Source organism: Salvelinus namaycush, chromosome 5 (assembly GCF_016432855.1).
Source record: "Salvelinus namaycush isolate Seneca chromosome 5, SaNama_1.0, whole genome shotgun sequence".
NCBI classification, from domain to species: domain Eukaryota; kingdom Metazoa; phylum Chordata; class Actinopteri; order Salmoniformes; family Salmonidae; genus Salvelinus; species Salvelinus namaycush.
In genome coordinates, this window is record NC_052311.1 from 24967652 (window position 1) to 24992460 (window position 24809).

Below are 24809 nucleotides of genomic sequence, written 5' to 3' on the forward strand. Positions count from 1 at the left end.
CTCTCTTGCTTTCTCTCTGTGTCTTTCATTGGGTTCTATCGATCTGCCTCTCGTCTCACTCTCCGGTATCTTTCTCTCATCTCTCGTCTCTCTCTCTCGTCTCTCTCTCTCTCTCTCTCACTGTCTCTCGTTTCTCTCTCTCTCTCTCGTCTCTCTTGTCTCTATCGTCTCTCTCTCGTCTCTCTCTCGTCTCTCTCTCTCTCTAGTCTCTCTCTCGTCTCTCTTTCTCACTCCCTGTTTGGGTACCCAGTTGATCTGCTTCATCTCATTTTTGCGTGTGTGTGTGTGTGTGTGCGTGCGTGCGTGCGTGCGTGAGTGGAGGTGCAGCAGGAGGCATTGAGTGAGTAGAGAAGACAGTAAGGTGTCACGTCCCCTGGTGCAGGAACCTGTCACCACCTCTATTGTTTGTCTGGTTTCTGTGTGTCGCCAGAGCCCGTTGCCCCCTTTCACTGTCCCCACATGTTTAAGACTTTACTCTTTCCACCATGTGCGTGTGATTTGAACTCTGCCCCCTCTCTCTGTCCCCTCTCCCAGGGATATCACCTATCACCTGTCCTATCATGCGTCTGTGCTTTTATTGTTTGAGTGAAAATGGACTCATGTGAATTGTGTGTGTGTTCTCTGTCGTTTGTGTTTTGTTTCCTCTGCTTTGTGATGCGCCCTGTTCTGAGCTCGGTGTGTGCTCTGCATGTGTCTCTGTGTTCAGATTGCATGTACGTGTGTGAGTGTGTATATGCACTCTCTGGCTACGCACTAGCTGATACAATAACGCAGAGCTCTGAATAAAGCCCTGCCCATGCATACATCTCCCCTTGCCCAGCCAGCACAGATACACTCATCCTGCACGCACATGTGCACATTGCACACACACACACTTACAGGCACGCACACACACAGACACAGGCGTGTGCTCGCATCTCATCCTGTCCGACCAGCACAGATCGCACACCCACACCAAGTAGAAATAAATGACTAAACTCTAAAAAGGTAGATCATTCGATCCACTGAGTCGAACAGGAAGAAGAGATGGAGAAAATAGATAAATCAGCAAATCCTCTCTAAGGCTCGGGCCACTCTTTTGTCACCGCACTGAATGTGTGTAACCCGGGGGATTGTGTTCCCAGGCGCGGCTACGTTATCGCTTGGGGTGTCTCGCGGTTGTCAGGGGGGATAAGTGGTCGTTGATAGGGGTCTGAATAGAACTGTCAGGTGCCTTAATGGGTTTCCACTGTTGGGGATGGACCACGGATAAAAGGGGAAGGCATGGTCTGCCCGATAGGACCCGCAGTGTGTGTGTGTGTGTGTGTGTGTGTGTGTGTGTGTGTGTGTGTGTGTGTGTGTGTGTGTGTGTGTGTGTGTGTGTGTGTGTGTGTGTTTCGTTTCTGGAACTGTGCTGCTTGGTGCTACCTGTGCTAGTTACATTGTGGTTATGTGTTTGCATGCGTGAATATTATATCTGATCCTGGATCATTCACAGAGTTACGATTCTTCACCCAATCGCTCCAACTATAACTTCAACCCCAATCCCAGTCGGAACTAAGCCCTAGAACCATCCCCATAGCCCTAGCCCCCCACATCACCACTAGCCTCATCGTCCTTTCCAGTACAAGCATATGCAATGTGAGTTGAGTCATGAGATAGCCTGCAACCCACAGATCCTCTAGACCCAGTAGACCCTCTAGACCCAGTAGACCCTCTAGACCAAGTAGACCCACTAGACGCAGTAGACCAAGTAGACCCACTAGACCATCTAGACCCACTGGACCCAGTAGAACATCTAGACCCACTAGACCAAGTAGACCCACAAGACCCAGTAGACCCTCTAGACCCAGTAGACCCTCTAGACCAAGTAGACACACTAGACCCAGTAGACCAAGTAGACCCACTAGACCCAGTAGACCATCTAGACCCACTAGACCAAGTAGACCCACAAGACCCATTAGACCCTCTAGACCAGGGGTGTCAAAGTCAAATGGACGGAGGGCCAAATAAAAAATTTAGCTACAAGCCGAGGGCCGGACTGTTCGAATGTTCATTGAAAATTTTTTAAATGACGCATATAGTCTAGTGAACCTAATTGAACCTACTGAAAACCTAACAAATATATTCCAATATGATCAGATAAATAAAGCAATATTTTCTTATGGCTCTGTCAGTAATCTTTAATTTTCAACAGACACAAAAGACAAATTTCCTTTATATAAAAATCCCCATAACATGAACATTAAATGAAAGAAACCGGTATTCAAGGCACCATCAGTAGCCTATATTTTCTATTTTAGCAAAAGTGGGCTAAATTTACTTCAAAGAAAAAAACAATAATAGCAATTTTCTATCATCCACTCAACTGAAATATTTTTAAAATATAATTGGATTGAAATACAATAAAATAAAGTGCAAAAATCTAGCCTTTTGTAGCCTTTGTTCCATGTCCATATTCTTGTTTTTGTCCGCGTGTTTCGTTTCATAATGTCGTCTCAGATTATACTCTTTCAGTACCGCCACACTTTCTCCACACAGAAGACACACAGGTTTTCCAGCTACCTCCGTGAACATATACTCCGACTCCCACCTTGTTTGAAACCCCCGGTTCTCAGTGTCCACCTTCCGTTTTGCCATTTTTGATGGGTATCTGAAAGTTAATTTTACTGTGATGCTGACGACTGCTGTGCCAATAAATATTGAAATGAAGCAGCCTACTGCTCGGTGCGTCACCGTTGCATTGTGGGAAATGTAGTATTGGTGCGTGTAAAAGATCTGCGGGCTGCCGGCTTGCTGCGGTCTGCGGGCCGGTTCTAATAATAAATCAAGATCATCCCAGGGGCCGTAAAAAACCTTCTCGCGGGCCGGATGTGGCCCGCGGGCCTTGACTCTGACATATGTGCTCTAGACCCACTAGACGCAGTAGACCAAGTAGACCCACTAGACCATCTAGACCCACTAGACCCAGTAGACCATCTAGACCCACTAGACCAAGTAGACCCACAAGACCCAGTAGACGCAGTAGACCAAGTAGACCCACTAGACCATCTAGACCCACTAGACCCAGTAGACCATCTAGACCCACTAGACCAAGTAGACCCACAAGACCCAGTAGACCCTCTAGACCCAGTAGACCCTCTAGACCAAGTAGACCCACTAGACCCAGTAGACCAAGTAGACCCACTAGACCCAGTAGACCATCTAGACCCACTAGACCAAGTAGACCCACAAGACCCAGTAGACCCTCTAGACCCAGTAGACCCTCTAGACCCAATAGACCCTCTAGACCCAGTAGACCCACTAGACCCAGTAGACCCACTAGACCAAGTAGACCCACTAGACCCACTAGACCAAGTAGACCCACAAGACCCAGTAGACCCAGTAGTCCCACTAGATGCAGTAGACCCTCTAGACCCAGTAGTCCCTCTAGACCCAGTAGACCCTTTAGACCCTCTAGACCCAGTAGACCCTCTAGACCCACTAGACCCACTAGACCCTCTAGACCCTCTAAACCCACTAGACCCAGTAGAACCACTAGACCAAGTAGACCCTCTAGACCCACTAGACCCAGTAGACCAAGTAGACCCACTAGACCAAGTAGACCCACTAGACCCAGTAGACCCTCTAGACCCACTAGACCCAGTAGATCCACTAGACCAAGTAGACCCTCTAGACCCACTAGACCCACTAGACCAATTAGACCCACTAGACCCACTAGACCCAGTAGACCCACTAGACCCAGTAGACCCTCTAGACCCACTAGACCCACTAGACCCACTAGACCCTCTAGACCCACTAGACCCTCTAGACCCACTAGACCCTCTAGACCCACTAGACCAAGTAGACCCTCTAGACCTAGTAGACCCACTAGACCCACTAGATCCAGTAGACCCACTAGACCCAGTAGACCCACTAGACCCATTAGACCCTCTAGACCAGGGGTGTCAAAGTCAAATGGACGGAGGGCCAAATAAAAAATTTAGCTACAAGCCGAGGGCCGGACTGTTCGAATGTTCATTGAAAAATTTTTAAATGACGCATATAGTCTAGTGAACCTAATTGAACCTACTGAAAACCTACGGCAATGGTGTTTCTGCTCAGACTCACATTTAAAAAGAGTTGCCTTTTTTCTGGGCAAACTTCGTCACAAACTTTAATCATGCAGTTTTTGATGAAATCCCCCTCCGTAAATGGCCGGGCTGATTTAGCGATCTCTTCTGCCAAAATAAAACTGGCCTTGACAGCAGCCTGGCCTTGTGATTTGGCTTTTTTGAACAGAGCCTGTCGAGATTTGAGGCCTCGTTTTAATTCCTCTGCCTTTTGTAGCCTTTGTTCCATGTCCATATTCTTGTTTTTGTCCGCGTGTTTCGTTTCATAATGTCGTCTCAGATTATACTCTTTCAGTACCGCCACACTTTCTCCACACAGAAGACACACAGGTTTTCCAGCTACCTCCGTGAACATATACTCCGACTCCCACCTTGTTTGAAACCCCCGGTTCTCAGTGTCCACCTTCCGTTTTGCCATTTTTGATGGGTATCTGAAAGTTAATTTTACTGTGATGCTGACGACTGCTGTGCCAATAAATATTGAAATGAAGCAGCCTACTGCTCGGTGCGTCACCGTTGCATTGTGGGAAATGTAGTATTGGTGCGTGTAAAAGATCTGCGGGCTGCCGGCTTGCTGCGGTCTGCGGGCCGGTTCTAATAATAAATCAAGATCATCCCAGGGGCCGTAAAAAACCTTCTCGCGGGCCGGATGTGGCCCGCGGGCCTTGACTCTGACATATGTGCTCTAGACCTACTAGACCAAGTAGACCCTCTAGACCCACTAGACCCTCTAGACCCACTAGAACCACTAGACCAAGTAGACCCACTAGACCCTCTAGACCAAGTAGACCCACTAGACCCACTAGACCAAGTAGACCAACTAGACCCTCTAGACCCACTAGAACCACTAGACCAAGTAGCCCCTCTAGATCCACTAGACCTTCTAGACCCACTAGAACCACTAGACCAAGTAGCCCCTCTAGATCCACTAGACCTTCTAGACCCTCTAGACCCACTAGACCAAGTAGGCCCTCTAGACCCACTAGACCCAGTAGACCCACTAGATCCAGTAGATCCAGTAGACCCACTAGACCAAGTAGGCCCTCTAGACCTAGTAGACCTACTAGACCAAGTAGACCGACTAGACCCACTGGACCCAGTAGACCCTCTAGACCCACTAGACCAAGTAGACCCACTAGACCAAGTAGAACCACTAGACCCAATAGACCCTCTAGACCCACTAGACCAAGTAGACCCACTAGACCCAGTAGACCCACTAGACCCTCTAGACCAAGTAGACCCACTAGACCAAGTAGAACAACTAGACCCAAAAGACCCTCTAGACCCAATAGACTAAGTAGACCCACTAGACCCAGTAGACCCACTAGACCAAGTAGACCCACTAGACCCAGTAGACCAAGTAGACCTACTAGACCCAGTAGACCCACTAGACCCTCTAGACCGACTAGACCAAGTAGACCCACTAGACCCTCTAGACCCACTAGACCAAGTAGACCCTCTAGACCCACTAGACTCACTAGACCCAGTAGACCCTCTAGACCAAGTAGACCCAGTAGACCCACTAGACCCAGTAGACCAAGTAGACCCACTAGACCAAGTAGACCCACTAGACCCAGTAGACCCTCTAGACCCACTAGACCAAGTAGATCCTCTAGACCCACTAGACCAAGTAGACCCACTAGACCCACTAGACCCTCTAGACCCAGTAGACCCACTAGACCCTCTAGAGACCCACTAGACCCTCTAGACCAAGTAGACCCACTAGACCAAGTAGATCATATCATTTCCTTATTATCTCCATTGTGTCACAATGCCTCATCATTACGGAACATATCCCTCTCCTCTCTGGTTTAATCTCGTTATCTATCATCATCCAGTGTGTTCTCTTGGGCCTGAAGAGAGGGAGGTAGGCAGGGGTGGAGGTAGGGAGGGGTGGAGGGAGGGAGATTGTTAGGGCTCACCGTTCACGACTCACAGTGCACAAACCCATCGGCAATCACTCCAATGAAACTCTCAATTCAATTCAATTCAATTCAAGGGGCTTTATTGGCATGGGAAACATGTGTTAACATTGCCAAAGCAAGTGAGGTAGATATTATACAAAAGTGAAATAAACAATACAAATTAACAGTAAACATTACACATACAGAAGTTTCAAAACAATAAAGACATTACAAATGTTATATTATATATATACAGTGTTGTAACAATGTACAAATGGTTAAAGCACACAAGTTAAAATAAATAAGCATAAATATGGGTTGTATTTACAATGGTGTTTGTTCTTCACTGGTTGCCCTTTTCTTGTGGCAACAGGTCACAAATCTTGCTGCTGTGATGGCACACTGTGGAATTTCTCCCAGTAGATATGGGAGTTTATCAAAATTGGATTTGTTTTCAAATTCTTTGTGGATCTGTGTAATCTGAGGGAAATATGTCTCTCTAATATGGTCATACATTGGGCAGGAGGTTAGGAAGTGCAGCTCAGTTTCCACCTCATTTTGTGGGCAGTGAGCACATAGCCTGTCTTCTCTTGAGAGCCATGTCTGCCTACGGCGGCCTTTCTCAATAGCAAGGCTATGCTCACTGAGTCTGTACATAGTCAAAGCTTTCCTTAAGTTTGGGTCAGTCACAGTGGTCAGGTATTCTGCCACTGTGTACTCTCTGTTTAGGGCCAAATAGCATTCTAGTTTGCTCTGTTTTTTTGTTAATTCTTTCCAATGTGTCAAGTAATTATCTTTTTGTTTTCTCATGATTTGGTTGGGTCTAATTGTGCTGTTGTCCTGGGGCTCTGTGGGGTGTGTTTGTGTTTGTGAACAGAGCCCTAGGACCAGCTTGCTTAGGGGACTCTTCTCCAGGTTCATCTCTCTGTAGGTGATGGCTTTGTTATGGAAGGTTTGGGAATCGCTTCCTTTTAGGTGGTTGTAGAATTTAACGGCTCTTTTCTGGATTTTGATAATTAGTGGGTATCGGCCTAATTCTGCTCTGCATGCATTATTTGGTGTTCTACGTTGTACACGGAGGATATTTTTGCAGAATTCTGCATGCAGAGTCTCAATTTGGTGTTTGTCCCATTTTGTGAAATCTTGGTTGGTGAGCGGTCCCCAGACCTCACAACCATAAAGGGCAATGGGCTCTATGACTGATTCAAGTATTTTTAGCCAGATCCTAATTGGTATGTTGAAATTTATGTTCCTTTTGATGGCATAGAATGCCCTTCTTGCCTTGTCTCTCAGATCGTTCACAGCTTTGTGGAAGTTACCTGTGGCGCTGATGTTTAGGCCGAGGTATGTATAGTTTTTTGTGTGCTCTAGGGCAACAGTGTCTAGATGGAATTTGTGGTCCTGGCGACTGGACCTTTTTTGGAACACCATTATTTTGGTCTTACTGAGATTTACTGTCAGGGCCCAGGTCTGACAGAATCTGTGCAGAAGATCTAGGTGCTGCTGTAGGCCCTCCTTGGTTGGTGACAGAAGCACCAGATCATCAGCAAACAGTAGACATTTGACTTCAGAGTCTAGTAGGGTGAGGCCGGGTGCTGCAGACTGTTCTAGTGCCCGCGCCAATTCGTTGATATATATGTTGAAGAGGGTGGGGCTTAAGCTGCATCCCTGTCTCACCCCACGACCCTGTGTGAAGAAATGTGTGTGTTTTTTGCCAATTTTAACCGCACACTTGTTGTTTGTGTACATGGATTTTATAATGTCGTATGTTTTACCCCCAACACCACTTTCCATCAATTTGTATAGCAGACCCTCATGCCAAATTGAGTCGAAGGCTTTTTTGAAGTCAACAAAGCATGAGAAGACTTTGCCTTTGTTTTGGTTTGTTTGGTTGTCAATTAGGGTGTGTAGGGTGAATACATGGTCTGTTGTACGGTAATTTGGTAAAAAGCCAATTTGACATTTGCTCAGTACATTGTTTTCATTGAGGAAATGTAAGAGTCTGCTGTTAATGATAATGCAGAGTATTTTCCCAAGGTTACTGTTGACGCATATTCCACGGTAGTTATTGGGGTCAAATTTGTCTCCACTTTTGTGGATTGGGGTGATCAGTCCTTGGTTCCAAATATTGGGGAAGATGCCAGAGCTAAGGACGATGTTAAAGAGTTTTAGTATAGCCAATTGGAATTTGTTGTCTGTATATTTGATCATTTCATTAAGGATACCATCAACACCACAGGCCTTTTTGGGTTGGAGGGTTTTTATTTTGTCCTGTAACTCGTTCAAGGTAATTGGAGAATCCAGTGGGTTCTGGTAGTCTTTAATAGTTGATTCTAGGATTTGTATTTGATCATGTATATGTTTTTGCTCTTTATTCTTTGTTATAGAGCCAAAAAGATTGGAGAAGTGGTTTACCCATACATCTCCATTTTGGATAGATAATTCTTCGTGTTGTTGTTTGTTTAGTGTTTTCCAATTTTCCCAGAAGTGGTTAGAGTCTATGGATTCTTCAATTACATTGAGCTGATTTCTGACGTGCTGTTCCTTCTTTTTCCGTAGTGTATGTCTGTATTGTTTTAGTGATTCACCATAGTGAAGGCGTAGACTCAGGTTTTCCGGGTCTCTATGTTTTTGGTTGGACAGGTTTCTCAATTTATTTCTTAGATTTTTGCATTCTTCATCAAACCATTTGTCATTGTTGTTCATTTTCTTTGGTTTTCTATTTGAGATTTTTAGATTTGACAGGGAAGCTGAGAGGTCAAATATACTGTTAAGATTTTCTACTGCCAAGTTTACACCTTCACTATTGCAGTGGAACGTTTTACCCAGGAAGTTGTCTAAAAGGGATTGAATTTGCTGTTGTCTAATTGTGTTTTGGTAGGTTTCCAAACTGCATTCCTTCCATCTATAGCATTTCTTAATGTTACTCAGTTCCTTTGGCTTTGATGCCTCATGATTGAGTATTGCTCTGTTCAAGTAGACTGTGATTTTGCTGTGGTCTGATAGGGGTGTCAGTGGGCTGACTGTGAACGCTCTGAGAGACTCTGGGTTGAGGTCAGTGATAAAGTAGTCTACAGTGCTACTGCCAAGAGATGAGCTATAGGTGAACCTACCATAGGAGTCCCCTCGAAGCCTACCATTGACTATGTACATACCCAGCGTGCGACAGAGCTGCAGGAGTTGTGACCCGTTTTTGTTGGTTATGTTGTCATAGTTGTGCCTAGGGGGGCATATGGGGGAGGGAATGCTGTCACCTGCAGGCAGGTGTTTGTCCCCCTGTGTGCTGAGGGTGTCAGGTTCTTGTCCAGTTCTGGCATTTAGGTCGCCACAGACTAATACATGTCCCTGGGCCTGGAAATGATTGATTTCCTCCTTCAGGATGGAGAAGCTGTCTTCATTAAAGTATGGGGATTCTAGTGGGGGGATATAGGTAGCACACAGGAGGACATTTTTCTCTGTTAAGATAATTTCCTTTTGAATTTCTAGCCAAATGTAAAATGATCCTGTTTTGATTAATTTAATGGAGTGAGTTAGGTCTGCTCTATACCAAATTAGCATTCCCCCTGAGTCCCTTCCCTGTTTCACACCTGGTAGTTTGGTGGATGGGACTACCAGCTCTCTGTAACCTAGAGGGCAACCAGTGGGTCCGTCTCCTCTGTACCAGGTTTCTTGCAGGATGACAATGTCTGCATTACCGATTTCTTTGGTGAAGTCCGGGTTCCTGCTCTTTAGGCCAAAGGCAGATGACCTCAGGCCTTGGATATTCCAGGATGATATAGTGAAGGCTTTTTGTTCCATAAAGTGTCCAATGTTGTTGGTCGTGGTTTGGCCTCAGGCCAGTAAGTGTGAGCAGAGCCTGCTGAGCATCTGGTACATGCCGTTGGCTTGGGCGAGTGTAAGAGTGGGGGTTGGGCCTGTTTGCCCGCTCACTACCTGGGCGTATGTGTGACTTCCATGTTGATGCCCTCTTTGCGGGGGTGGGGTGCATGGGGTGGGCAGGAGTGGCATAGGTCTGATCTGAGGGGGCCTAAATTGGGTGTGGGCATGGTTGATGTGGGGGGGTGTTGATTGGTTGGGGTGGGGGTGTGTCTGGGGGTGCTGTGGTCTGGATGTAAGTCCTCTTGGCGTGGGTCCTCTATGTGTAGGTCCAGGGTGGGGTGCTGAAGGTCTTGGAGGGTGTCTCGCTGGTCTGGGTGGGGTGTCTATTGATCTGTTGCTCCTGTGTGAAGTGTTGGGGCTGCGTTTGAGAGCGATGCCCTTTAGAGTCCGGGCAAAGGTGGGCACTGCTGCCTTGTAGAGGTGGACCTGGTCATAGAGGCTGTTCAAGTCCAGGGTGGAGTGGTGGGCCAGGAAAACATTTGGTTTTGAGGCACAGTCACGGGAAATGCTTGCGTTTACCCTCTGTATTGTAGCAGGGTGGAAGTCTTTTCGTGGTAGCAGGGTGGAGATAACCACTTGTGCATTGGGGAAAGTAGAAGAAGCTTTTTCAATCACTCCCTTCAGTGCTGTGGCCACCCTTTCCTGCTGTGCTCTCAGGTCGTTTGTGCCTGTGTGTATTATTATGTGGCTAGGTGAGCCTAGTTTGTCCTCAGACAGAAGGTCTAGGGCGCACTGGGTGTTTGGACACCAGAGTTTAGACACACTGTGTTTGGGAAAAAGTTTTTTTTCTTCTATATATTTCCCATTTGAGTCCATAAGGAGAAAAATCTGTGTCTTGTGTTTGTCCTCAGTGGGTGTGGGGGGGTTGTCAGGAGGGCTATCAGGGTGGCTGACAGGGGGGGTGCTCAGGGGGGGTGAGAGCTGCTGGGCTTGGGGTTTTTCTTTTGTCTGTTCTGCTGTGATGTTGACTCTATGGTCAGGGTCTGGTGTGGACTGTTCTGCTGTGGTGTCGAGACTTTTGTCGGGTGATGAGGTGGGCTGTTCTGCTGGCTTCTCTGTGGGGATGGCCACCTCCCTAGTGGGTTGTTCTCTGTCACATGCCATCCCCCTCAACCTCTCCTCCAGCAGTCTGATCCTCTCCTCCATCCCCCTCTCCCTCTCCTCCAGCAGTCTGATCCTCTCCTCTAGTGCTCTGTTCTGCTCCTGCTCCTGCTTCTGCTCTTTCTCCAGTTGAAGTTGTCTCTTAACTGTCCAGAGTCCAGATGTGTCTCTCTCCACCTCCAGCACTCCTGGTCTGGTTAAAGGGGTGTTGTTGTGCTGGACTGTTGTCTGGGTCTGTGCTGACTGGAGTGTAATCACCTGCTGTTCCAGCTCAACCTGCCTTACCTCCAGCTGGGTGAATTTATCCTTCATTTCAATGAGGGAGAAGTGCTCTGTACTGGGAGGTTGACTGTCTGCTGAGGGTTGCTCGTCTGTGGGGTTATATGATGAAGAGTTTTGGTCTGACCCGCTTGGGGTGGGGGTATCTTTATCAAGGGAGAGCTTCTCCTGCTGGGCTAATTCTTTGATTAGGTGAAAGTCCAGCTGAAACTGTTTGGGGTTGCCCTGTACCAATACTGTTCCAGACTTATATAGATTTATGTTAGCTGACTCAGAGTCCTCGTTGTCAAGTATCCTGAGTTTCCACCCCTCGTTAACCCCCCCTCTCTTAACAGAGGGGTAGTGTGCTAATATAGCACTGTGCCATGCCAGGGGATGGTTTGTGTGGAAGATAAGGTTGCTGATGTTCCCATTTTTGTAATAGTCAGCAAAAAGTGTCTCTTGATTTTCCATAAGGAGCTTCATTTTGTGCTCTTTTCTTGCCTTATCATTCTTTACACTCACAGGGTACTGTATTTTAATTACCTCTGAACAGCAGGAGGGAGCTTCTAAGGCCTCTCCATTTGGTTGGGGTAGACTATTCGACTCTCCTGCCATTGTTGGGCTAATGGTCTTTGACACCTCTCACTTGACACGTCAGTGCTAGTTGAAGCTGTATCAAGCTTGGCAATTATGTTTCATTCAATGCTTATAAAGTAATGTCATGTATTTTTCTTCTTGGCTTTTGGCAATAGAATATAGTTTCAGACTAAACATTACTCACTCAGTTCCAGGTTGGGTGGTGTTTTCAGGTTACTGTTGTTTTCCAGAGAATTTGCTGTGTAATAATCCTTGGTATTTGTGAATCTTTCAGGTGATTCCGTAATTCCGTCCAAAATCAGGTTGTAGGTTTTGAGTTTTGATTTGAATTTAGGGTTATGTTGTAGAGGGTAGCATCCTGTATGTGTTCCTGACAAAAAATCCAAGTTTAACTAACTCTAAATCTATATTTTTTAAAGAAAATGCTGAAAAATGCAGGAGCTCATCTGATCATGACCTCTCTCTCTCTCTCTCTCTGTCTGATGACATCTTCAGACATCTCCTGTGTGTGTGTGTGTGTGTGTGTGTGTGCGTGCGTGTGCGCGTGCGTGTTTGGGTGAACATTGGCAGAGGAACGTCACCAATGAGAATTATACTGAGAGGGTTTCTGTGGACCTCCCGCATACGCTGGTCAGGTTTCATCTCATGATCTGACGGAGTGTGTGTGTGTTCGTGTGGTTGTGTGTGTGTGGTTGTGTGTGTTAGCACAGGACAGGTTGTCTGGCTGTCTTTAACTCTTTAACTCAGGCTTTAGTTGACCTCAAAGAGTATATATTTGTTTTACCATAGAAATGTGTGTTTGCACCCCAGTGTAACAGACGTTAGCAGGCACAGCAGGTAAGCAGCTGAGTTATGAAGGAGGACAGTGGTTTGTTTATTCCTTGTCTGTCGCTGCATGTTTAACATCTCATGACATTATCAGCTCACCTGGGCATCACCTGTCTGGCCCTGTGCTGGTTGGTCGGTCCACAGCTAGCCATGCATAGTGCTTCACTGAGCATTACTGTGACAGGTTGAGCTGAGGCAGCAGAGAGATGCACGCACACAGTAGAAAACAGTATCTGATATGCAAAACACACAAACACACACTCACACGGCCCCACACCACCCGTTGCTCTAGAGCGGCTTGTCTTTTATCATGCTATCTATAAACAGGTAAAATGACTCATTTGCTCTCTCTCTCTCTCTCTCTCTCTCTCACACTCACTCGCTCTCAATTCAATTCAGTTCAAGGGGCTTTATTGGCATGGGAAACATATGTTAACATTGCCAAAGCAAGTGAAGTAGATAATAAACAATCAAAATTAACAGTAAACATTACACTTACAGAAGTTCCAAAAGAATAAAGACATTTCAAATGTCATATTATGTATATATAGTGTTGTAACGATGTGCAAATGGTTAAAGTACAAAAGCGAAAACAATTGTATTTACGATGATGTTTGTTCTTCACCGGTTTCCCTTTTCTTGTGGCAACAGGTCACAAATCTTGCTGCTGTGATTGAACACTGTGGTATTTCACCCAGTAGATATGGGAGTTTATCAAAATTGGGTTTGTTTTCTAATTCTTTGCGGGTCTGTGTAATCTGAGGGAAAAATGTGTCTCTAAAATGGTCATACATTGGGCAGGAGGTTAGGAAGTGCAGCTCAGGTTCTACATCATTTTGTGGGCAGTGTGCACATAGCTTGTCTTCTCTTGAGAGCCAGTTCTGCCTATGGTGGCCTTTCTTAATAGCAAGGCTATGCTCACTGAGACTGTATATAGTCAAAGCTTTTCTTAAGTTTGGTTCTGTCACGGTGGTCAGGTATTTTGCCCCTGTGTACTCTCTGTTTAGGGCCTAATAGCATTCTAGTTTGCTCAGTTTTTTTGTGAATTCTTTCCTATGTGTCAAGTAATTAGCTTTTTGTTTTCTCATGATTTGGTTGGGTCTAATTGTGTTGCTGTCCTGGGGCTCTGTGGGGCCTGTTTGTGTTTGTGAACAGAGCCCCAGGACCAGCTTGCTTAGGGATCTCTCTGTAGGTGATGGCTTTGTTATGGAAGGTTTGGGAATCGCTTCCTTTTAGGTGGTTGTAATATTTAACTCCTCTTTTCTGGATTTTGATAATTAGCGTGTATCAGCCTAATTCTGCTCTGCATGCATTATTTGGTGTTTTTTGTTGTATACGGAGGATATTTTTGCCGAGTCTCACTTTGGTGTTTGTCCCATTTAGTGAATTCTTGGTTGGTGAGCTGACCCAGACCTCACCCAACCGTAAAGGGCAATGGGTTCTATAACTGATTCAAGTCTTTTTAGCCAGATCCTAATTGATATGTTGAATTTTATGTTCCTTTTGATGGCATAGAAGGCCCTTCTTGCCTTGTCTCTCCGATCGTTCACAGCTTTGTGGAAGTTACCTGTGGCGCTGATGTTTAGACCAAGGTATGTATAGTTTTTGTGTGCTCTAGGGCAACGGTGTCTGGATGGAATTTGTATTTGTGGTCCTGGCGACTGGACCTTTTTGGGAACACCATTATTTTGGTCTTCCTGAGATTTACTGTCAGGGCCCAGGTCTGTGCAGAAGATCTAGGTGCTGCTGTAGGCCCTCCTTGGTTCGTGACAGAAGCACCAGATCATCAGTAGACATTTGACTTGACTTCAGATTCTCTCTCTCTCTTTCTCTCTCTCTCTCTCTCTTGTGTTTTTGTTCTCCTTTAAACACAATATATATCCTTGTATTCGCTGATATGTATAATTAATGCATCACTTATGCAATGTATCTGCGCTTGTCTGGCTCTTTACAGTCAGTAAAGTTTAGCAATACGTACACTAAGATTGACATATAACCAAATTCCATCCTATTATTGACATTGAACTAACTAGGATCAGATAAATACATTTGTCTGTCTACATATTGACATGAATGTATTGAGAAGTCTTATAGGTTGTTAAAGATGTTTATCTTTCTTTCTTTCTTTCTTTCTTTCTTTCTTTCTTTCTTTCTTTCTTTCTTTCTTTCTTTCTTTCTTTCTTTCTTTCTTTCTTTCTTTCTTTCTTTCTTTCTTTCTCTCTCTCTCTCTCTCTCTCTCTCTCTCTCTCTCTCTCTCTCTCTCTCTCTCTCTCTCTCTCTCTCTCTCTCTCTCTCTCTCTCTCTCTCTCTCTCTCTCTCTACCTCTACCTCTACCTCTACCTTTCTCTACCTCACTCTCCCTTTAGTGCTGATGAAAGGTTTGATGCTACCTTCCACACTAACGTGCTGGTGAATGCGTCAGGTTACTGCCAGTACATCCCCCCGGGCATCCTGAAGAGTACCTGCTATATTGACGTGCGCTGGTTCCCCTTCGACGTCCAGAAGTGTGACCTGAAGTTTGGCTCTTGGACCCACAACGGCTGGCTGCTGGACCTCCAGATGCTGGACGTGGACACGTCTACCTATATACCCAACGGGGAGTGGGACCTCGTGGGTACGATTTCTCCCTCCCTCTCTCTCTCTCTCTCTCTCCCTCTCCCTCTCCCTCTCTCTCTCTCTCTCTCTCTCTCTCTCTCTCTCTCTCTCTCTCTCTCTCTCTCTCTCTCTCTCTCTCTCTCTCTCTCGACTGTCTCAATTCAATTCAATTTGCTTTATTGGCATGACGTAACAATGTACATATTGCCAAAGCTTACTTTGGATATTTACAATATTAAAATAATAATAATCAAAATTGTCAACGGGACAACAGTATCAACAATAACCAAGGGTCAAAATAACCATACATTGAACAATAACAATAAGCATACAGTAGAGGACATGTGCAGGTTGATTGGTCTGTCAGACACTGTCCCTCATCTTATGACAGGCAGCAATATAGTGCGCTGCCAACCCACAGCTCTCTGCGTCCTCCCCCAACAGGATGGGTAGCCTATTCTCATCAGAGAGGTCTTTGAAACCTTGAATAAGGGTTTCAAATTTGGGGAAATGACACTCTCTAATTGTTTTATATTTTTTACATTTTGTCAGGAAATGTAGCTCTGTCTCAGGTTCTGCTGTTGTGCAGTGGTTGCACAGCCTTTCCTCTACAGGGAGCCAGGTTTTCCTGTGTCTACCCTTCTCAATGGCAAGGCTGTGCTCACTGAGCCTGTACTTTGTCAAGGTTTTTCTAAGGTTTTGATCAGTAACCATGGTCAAATAGTTAGCCACGGTGTACTGTCGATTTAGGGCCAGATAGCACTGCATTTTGCTATGTGCTTGTGTTTCTCTATCTCTCTGTCTCTCTGTCTCTCTGTGTCTCCATCTCTTTCTTTACTCTGTCTCTTTTAATCTATCTGCTTGTCCCTCTGTCTCTGTATCAGCAAGTGTGTCCATGTCTCTATCGCTACAGAGGTGGGTGGGAATGGTTTTGTGGGAGAGGGGGTGGGGGTGTCACCCCAGCCAGTTATGACCCAGTGACCCACCTGGGCCATTGGAGGGTCCCTGAGGGGGGTGTCTGGGTATGGGGGGTGTCAGACTACATTTCATGTTCACTCCACACTGCCAGAGGGGGCATGTTACTTGATAAACTCTGCACAGTGAGAGGAACAAGTGTTTGAGAGTGTGTAGATCTTTGGCGTGTGTAAGACCGTCTTTTGAAGTGTGTGGTTCCTACTCATGTGTGTGTGTGTGTATGTCAAAGAACATGTGAACAGGTCATCGATGAATCAATGTAAATGCATTGATTTGGAATTACCCCTAACAGTGTTTCATCGTGTGTGTGCGTGTGTGTGTGTCTCCTAGGAGTCCCAGCCAAGCGTAATGAGCTGTACTATGACTGCTGTAAGGAGCCCTACCCTGACGTCACCTTCACGGTCACCATGCGAAGACGAACCCTCTACTACGGTCTCAACCTTCTCATCCCCTGTGTCCTCATCTCTGGCCTGGCCCTGCTGGTCTTCCTGCTGCCCGCCGACTCTGGAGAGAAGATCTCCCTGGGTAAGGAAGGAACGCTGGGAAGCCGTCTTGGAAAGTCCGTCCATTATGGAATTCTATCCATACCAAACGTCTGCCAGGTGTATTATTTGGGTTGATTGATGGATGTCTTGGGATGATGGGTTATCTTCCTGCTGTGTTCAGATGGGAACGTCTGAACACACATTCTGGAATCCCCTCCTTAGGCTTGATTAATAGATATCAAAGGGGGAGCAGTTAACTGTAATCGCTTCCAATTGGTAACTTGCCTCGGACATGTCAGAGAAACCACCAGTGTAACAAATTGGTTTAGCCAAGAGGTTATAACTGATCACTAGCGTAACGTATTCCAAGAATAATTTCAGATGACTCTCTCTCTCTCTCTCTCTCTCTCTCTCTCTCTCTCTCTCTCTCTCTCTCTCTCTCTCTCTCTCTCTCTCTCTCTCTCTCTCTCTCTCTCTCTCTCTCTCTCTCTCTCTCTCTCTCTCTCTCTCTCTCTCTCTCCAGGTATCACAGTCTTGCTCTCTCTAACAGTCTTCATGCTACTGGTTGCTGAGATCATGCCTGCCACCTCAGACTCTGTGCCTCTCATCGGTGGGTTCTGTGTGTGTGTGTGTGTGTGTGTGTGTGTGTGTGTGTGTGTGTGTGTGTGTGTGTGTGTGTGTGTGTGTGTGTGTGTGTGTGTGTGTGTGTGTGTGTGTGTGTGTATTCGGAAAGTATTCAGACCCCTTGACTTTTTCCACATTTCGTTATAGTATTGTCTATCAATCTATCAATCTAAAATTGATAATTATTTTTTACCCTCATCAATCTACACACAATACCCCATAATGACAAAGCAAAGTCAGGTTTTTAGACATTTTTGCAAATTTATAAAAATGTAAATACAGAAATACCTTATTGACATAAGTACTCAGACCCTTTGCTATGAGACTCGAAATTGAGCTCAGGTGCATCCTGTTTCCATTGATCATCCTTGAGATGTTTCTACAACTTGATTGGACCTGTGGTCAATTCAATTGATTGGACATGATTTGGAAAGGCACACACCTGTCTATGTAAGGTCCCACAGTTGACAGTGCATGTCAGAGCAAAAACCAAGACATGATGTCGAAGGAATTGTACGTAGAGCTCCAAGACAGAAGTGTGTCGAGGCACAAACTTGGAGAAAGGTACCAAAAAAAGGTCCCCAAGAACCCAGTGGTTTCCATCATTCTTAAATGGAAGAATTTTGGAACCATCAAGACTCTTCCTAAAGCTGGCTGCCCAGCCAAACTGAGCAATCGGGGGAGAAGGGCCTAGGTCAGGGTGACCAAGAACCTGATGGTCACTCTAACAGAGCTCCAGAGTTCCTCTGTGGAGATGGGAGAACCTTTCAGAAGGACAACCATCTCTGCAGCACTCCACCAATCAGGCCTTTATGGTAGAGTGGCCAGACGGAAGACACTCCTCAGTAAAAGGCACATGACAGCCGCTTGGAGTTTGCCAAAAGGTACCTAAAGGACTCTCAGACCATGAGGAACAAGATTCTCTAGTCTGATGAAACCAAGAATGAACTCGTTGGCCTGAATGCCAAGCGTCACGTCTGGAGAAAACCTGGCACCAACCTTACAGTGAAGCATGGTGGTGACAGCATCATGCTGTGGGGATGTTTTTCAGCGGCAGGGACTGGGAGACTAGTCAGGATCGAGGGAAAGATGAATGGAGCAAAGTACAGAGAGATCCTTGATGAAAACCTGCTCCTAGAACTGAAAATAGCTGTGCAGAGACGCTTTCCATCCAACCTGACAGAGCTTGAGAGGATCTGCAGAGAATAATGGGAGAAACTCCCCAAATACAGGTGTGCCAAGCGTGTAGCGTCATATCCAAGAAGACTCAAGGCTGTAATCGCTGCCGAAGGTGCTTCAACAAAGTACTGCGTAAAGGGTCTCAATACTTATGTAAATATTTTTATTTTTTATTTTGATAAATTAGCTAATATTTCTCAAAAAACTGTTTTTGCTTTGTCATTATGGGGTATAGTGTGTAGATTAATGAGGGGGAAAAAACGATTTAATCCATTTCAAAATGAGGCTGTGGAAAAAGTCAAGGGCTATGAATACCTTTCCGAATTCACTGTACATGTCTTTAATGTCAGTCTCAATACCCTGATGTCATGTTTGAGCAGGATGGTGTTGGAACAGGCTGACATTGAGGATGATACTGGCAACATTATTAGTGGGTCGTGACAAGCCAGGCTCCCTGTGAGGAGAGGAAGAAGAGCAGAACAGAAAGCAGGATTGATAAATGGATGGATGGCGTGAGATGAGTAACCTTTAGTGGGTAACGTTCTGAGAGAGAGAAGTTTAAAGGCTTCCGCTGCTGTGATGAGACACTCATGATAGTGCTCACAAGTTCAGCCCATCACATCACTTTCACGGAGTGGAGGCCTGGGAGGAGTGTGTGTGTGTGTCTGTCTCTCATCTCACTCTCTCGTCTCTTTCTCTCATCTCTCATCTCACTCTCTCTCGTCTCTCTCTCTTTTCTCTCTCTCTCATCTCATCTCTCTCTCGTCTCTCTCTCGTCTCTGTCTCTCGTCTCTCTCTCTCTCTCTCGTCTCTATCGTCTCTCTCATATGTCTCTCTCGTCTCTTTCACGTCTCTCGTCTCTCGTCTCTCTCTCTGTCTCTGCTTCATCTCATTTTCGTGTGTGTGTGTGTACCTGTACACATGTGCAGTTTCTACGTATAATCCTGCAAAAATAGTAATACATTTTTTAATTATGTAAATATGTGGGTGTGTGCTTGTGTGTTAGCGCTGTTGAACTAGCAACATAAACTGTGTGTATGTGTGTGTCTCAGTTGAGTTAGCGCGGCTTTCACTGAGAAATGCTCCATTAGTTGTGTTCATTATGTATCAATACCGCTCTATCTATCTCTGTGTGTGTGTGTGTGTGTGAACATGCTGACAGGCTCAGATGGGCATGGGCTGTGTAGAATTATAAGTGAAGGGCAGTGTTAGTCAGCACTATGTAGGGGCATCTCTGCACTTCCCACCTCCACTCTGCTGGATTACACCCTCTGGCAGTGCTCCTATCTGGTTTCTTCATCCAACTCTTCCTCCTAATTAGAATCCCACTCTTCTCCTGTCTCGACCTCCTCTTTCTCATACTTATCATCTTAATTTTTGTTCTACTTCAGTGTTTTCCTCCTCTTCCTCCTGCTCCTCCTCTTCACCATACTCTTCCTCTGTCTTCTCCATTTCCTCCTCTTCTTCAGTACTCCTTCCTAGGGATTAACACGGGCAACCGGGATCCCGGGATGTGGTGCTAATGTTCTCCAATGTGGCAGTAATGCAATTCCACAAAATACACAACATGCGCAGCAGCAGATTAACGAAAAATAAAATAGCACATTATCCAAACAGGTTGTCGCATGGAAGCCTTTATCTAAAATAACCTGTGCCTCTGAGCTGTCACTGTGACCCTTCAAATTTGATAGGCCTATGAACAGTTCACTACATAGGTTTCTCCTGTCCTAAATCCTAGGCTATTTTCCTATCCAGTCCCAATCCCACTGAAACCCTAAATCCTGACTCCTGTCTCACATGAAATTTCCTAACTCTATTCTGTAATCCATAGGTTGAATTATCAAAGCACATCTCTTGCCTATGCATGTCAAAATACCGCTGTAACATTTCCCGGGCTTGTCTGCGCTGTCTCGTACTTGGTGCCCATATGAGAGCTTCGGTAGAGAATGTGTGATCAGCAAACAGTATGAGGAGACTGCATTCACGGAGACTGCATTCACAGAGACTGCATTCACAGAGACTGCATTCACGAAGACTGCATTCACGGAGACTGCATTCACGGAGACTGCATTCACGGAGACTGCATTCACGGAGACTGCATTCACGGAGACTGCATGCACGGTAGACGCTGCATATGTCGGCTCAATCGCAAATGACCTTTACATTTCTCAGTGGTGGAAAAAGTGCCCAATTGTCATACTTGAGTAAAAGTAAAGATACCTTAATAGAAAATGACTCAAGTAAAAGTGAAAGTCACCCAGTAAAATTCCTACTTGAGTAAAAGTCAAAAAGTATTTGGTTTTAAATATACTTAAGTATCAAAAGTAAAAGTAAAAGTATTAAATTCCTTATATTAAGCAAACCATACGACACCATTTTCTTGTTTATTTATTTATTTATGGATAGCCAGGGGCACGTTCCAACACTCAGACATCATTTACAAACTAAGCATGTGGGTTTAGTGAGTCCGCTAGATCAGAGGCAGTAGGGATGACCAGGGATGTTCTCTTGATAAGTGTGTGAATTAGACCATTTCCCTGTCCTGCTAAGCAATCAAAATGTAACGAGTACTTTTGGGTGTATGTAGGAAAAAGTACAGCATTTTCTTTAGGAATGTAGTGATGTAAAAGTAAAAGTTTTCAAAAATATAAATGGTAAAGTAAAGTAGAGGTACTGTACCCCAAAAAACGACTTAAGTAGTACTTTCAAGTATTTTTACTTAAGTACTTCACACCACTAAGATTTATATCGCGGAATCTGTAATGCTTCAGCTTTACATAGAGCACCTAGTCCCCCTTTAAGATACCTTGATATTTAAAATACACCGAGTATACAAAACATTAGGAACACCTTCCTAATATTGAGTTGCACCCCTCCCCCCTTTGCCCTCAGAACAGCCTCAATTACTTGTGGGCATGGACTCTACAAGGTGTCGAAAGCTTTCCACAGGCATGCTGGCCCATGTTGACTCCAATGCTTCCCACAGTTGTGTCAAGTTGGCTGCATGTCCTTTGGGTGTTGGACCATTCTTGATACACACTGGAAACTGTTGAGCATGAAAACCCAGCAGCATTACAGTTCTTGACACAAACCGGTGCGCCTGGCACCTACTACCATACCCTGTTCAAAGGCACTTAAATCTTTTGTTGTACCCATTCACCCTCTGAATGGCACACATACACAATCTATGTCTTAATTATCTCAAGGCTTAAAAATCCTTCTTTCACCTGTCTCCTCCCCTTCATCTGCACTGATTGAAGTGGATTTAACAAGTGACATCAATAGGGGATCATAGCTTTCACCTGGTCAGTCTATGTCATGGAAAGAGCAGGTGTTCCTAATGTTTTGTATTCTCAGTATCTTTCCACTTTTCATGTCCCTGTTATTCATGAGCTGATCTGCTATCTGTATAATCATCAACTAGGTTTTGCCAAATATAGGAGATATTTTGTCATTCGTTGAAGTATGTTATCTAGAAAGCTTAGCAACTTTGGTCCTTTGACTTTTGTTTGACTGCCGTTACAAAATGTGTATGATTCGACAACGCTATACTCGTTGTGTGCTCCGGGTGCCCTGAGCGTGCTCTGTGTTCAGCCTACTGCTGAAATGCGCTGAATTAATTGAGGAACATGATAATGCTCTGCATTTATGAACGGCCTGTTTCGCAATTCATAACAATGTCATTGGCGATAGTTACTTTATCATTACTAAATATCAGTTTCATTTGCTCTGAAATCTTTACATAGTGGCGCAGCCAAGCCGGCAATGTGGTGCAGCACCCCTCTTATTTGGGGAGAACCCTGGCACAGTGACCATATCATTTAAAAAAAAATGCTTAGAATGGCCACTTCTGATTCTCAGGTATTTCCTGGGATTCCCGTGATAAATATGAATTATTCCCAGTATTGAAACTTATTCCCAGTATTGAAAAATATGAATCCCTACTCCTTCCCAGCCTCCTCCTCATAAGCCGACCAGGGATCATCCGTACCCCTGATCGCACAGTGGGTCATGTGCCCTTTGCCCTGCTAGCCTCCTGCTAGCGTTTGTTCATGTCTGAAGCATTTAGCGGTTGTTTGCTAACAGAGAGAGGGAAGGGGTGTGTCTGGCCTGTGAGACAGTTACATAGCTGAGATATTTGGGAAAGAGCAGTGTTGAGTTAACGCTCGAGTGGAGTGGAGCTCCCTTCCCTCTCTCCCTTCTTCCCTTCCTTCCTTCAGTCCCTCCCCTGAGAGAACACATCCATGATGTGCTCTTAAGCTCGGCGGTGTTTGCCTCCACCCTCGGTGGTGTTTGCCTCCACCCTCGGCGGTGTTTGCCCCCACCCTCGGCGGTGTTTTACCAAAATGTTATATTATCGCGCTGCTTGATTTTCCACTGATATACAAAGACACATTCAACTGAAACTACACTACAACTACGAAGACAAGACTCTGGCTGTGTCCTCATGGCAACCTATTCCCTCTTTAGTTTGCTGCTTATGAACAGACCCTGCCCAGTGCCATTTTGGATGCACCGTCTCTCCCTTCTGTTGGCCAGTGTCTGTGTGATGTATGATGTCACGGTGTTAATGTTTGATCTGGTTGTGGTTTGTGTTTTGTAGCTCAGTACTTTGCCAGCACCATGATGATAGTGGGTCTGTCTGTAGTGGTGACTGTTCTGGTCCTGCAGTTTCATCACCATGACCCTCAGGGCGGAAAAATGCCCAGATGGGTGAGTCCCGCTCCCAATCTTCATCATATCCCTCATCATTCTTGTTGTTGTTATCATCGTCGTCTTCGTCCACATCGTCGTTATCATCGTCGTCTTCGTCCTCATTATTGTTGTCATCATCGTCATCATCATTGTTGTTATCATCGTCGTATTCGTTCTCATCATCGTCGTCATCATCGTCGTCTTCATCTTCATCATTGTTGTCGTCATCATCGTCGTCTTCATCCTCATTATTGTTGTCATCATCGTTGTCATCATCGTCGTCTTCGTCTTCATCATTGTTGTCGTCATCATCGTCGTCTTCATCCTCATCGTTGCTGTCATCATCGTCGTCTTCATCCTCATTATTGTTGTCATCATCATTGTCATCATCGTCGTCTTCATCTTCATCATTGTTGTCATCATCATCGTCGTCTTCATCCTCATCGTTGTTGTCATCATCGTTGTCTTCGTCCTCATTATTGTCGTCTTCGTAATCACATTGTTGTCATCATCATCGTCATCTTCATCCTCATCATTGTTGTCATCATCGTCGTCTTCGTCCACATCGTTGTCGTCATCATTGTTGTCATCATCGTTGTCGTCGTCGCCGCTGTCGTCGTCATCATTGTCATTCTTATTACTCATCAACCATCACACATTGTGTGTATATGTGTGTTACAGTCTCAACCCCCTCTCCCTCCCTCTCTCTCTCTCTCTAGGTCAGGGTAGTGCTGTTGAACTGGTGTGCTTGGTTCCTGCGTATGAAACAGCCGGGCGAGGAGCGTAAACCAGCAGGCTACAAGTACCGCCACACTCCACAGCACCACTCCAGCGCCAGCTCCATCGAGATGGGACCCATGGGCACCATGACGGGCCTCACCACGCCCCTCTCCCAGGCCCCCTGCGCCACATGCCCCACCGGCAGCTCCAACGGCAGCATGAGCCTCTACTTCAGCTACCATGCCATGGAGAGCCCCCGTTGCCCCCCCTCCAGCGATTCAGGCGTTGCGTTGGGGGGGCGGGCCCAAGGGACCCCCTGCGAGGAGGCTGAGCCCCCAGGGGGAGGTGCTGGAGGAGGAGGAAGGGGGTTGATCTTTACTCCTCCTCCGGAGGTCCTTCAGATCCTGGAGGAGGTGTCGTATATTGCCCAGCGCTTCAGGGACCAGGATGAGGAAGTGGCGATCTGCAGCGAGTGGAAGTTTGCTGCTGCCGTGGTGGACAGACTGTGTCTGGTGGCCTTCACTCTCTTCTCCATCGTCGGCACCTTCACCATTCTCATGTCTGCTCCCAACTTCTTAGAGGCCGTCACCAAGGACTATTTAAAGAAATAGTGTCAATATGTTCAACCATATATGCCAGTTTCCCGGACACAGATTAAGCCTAGGCCCGGACTAAGAACCACTTAGCATGCTTTTTAGTACACGACTAGGCTTTCTCTGTGTATGGGAAACCAACCTTATGTTCTATCCAGATTACTCTGGAGTATATTTGAGAAAAATTGATTTCATGTAAATAGATGTATACTATAGATGTATCAATGCAAGGGTTGTCCATAGTCCCTTTCCTCTCCTTAGATCCAGCTTAACTGAGGTTGT

At 45.6% G+C, this 24809-nt stretch overlaps 1 protein-coding gene across 1 annotated transcript in view; it reads left to right on the forward strand.

Annotated features, from left to right (window-relative positions):
- Window positions 1–24545, forward strand: part of LOC120046985 (neuronal acetylcholine receptor subunit alpha-7-like) — a 124031-nt gene extending 99486 nt beyond the window's left edge. Inside the window, exons 5-9 of the mRNA XM_038992533.1 lie at window positions 15028–15275; window positions 16562–16756; window positions 17240–17326; window positions 23123–23232; window positions 23934–24545. Coding sequence (XP_038848461.1) covers window positions 15028–15275; window positions 16562–16756; window positions 17240–17326; window positions 23123–23232; window positions 23934–24545 — 1252 coding nt within the window. The remainder of the gene's footprint in view (window positions 1–15027; window positions 15276–16561; window positions 16757–17239; window positions 17327–23122; window positions 23233–23933) is intronic.
- Window positions 24546–24809: the final 264 nt, after the last annotated feature.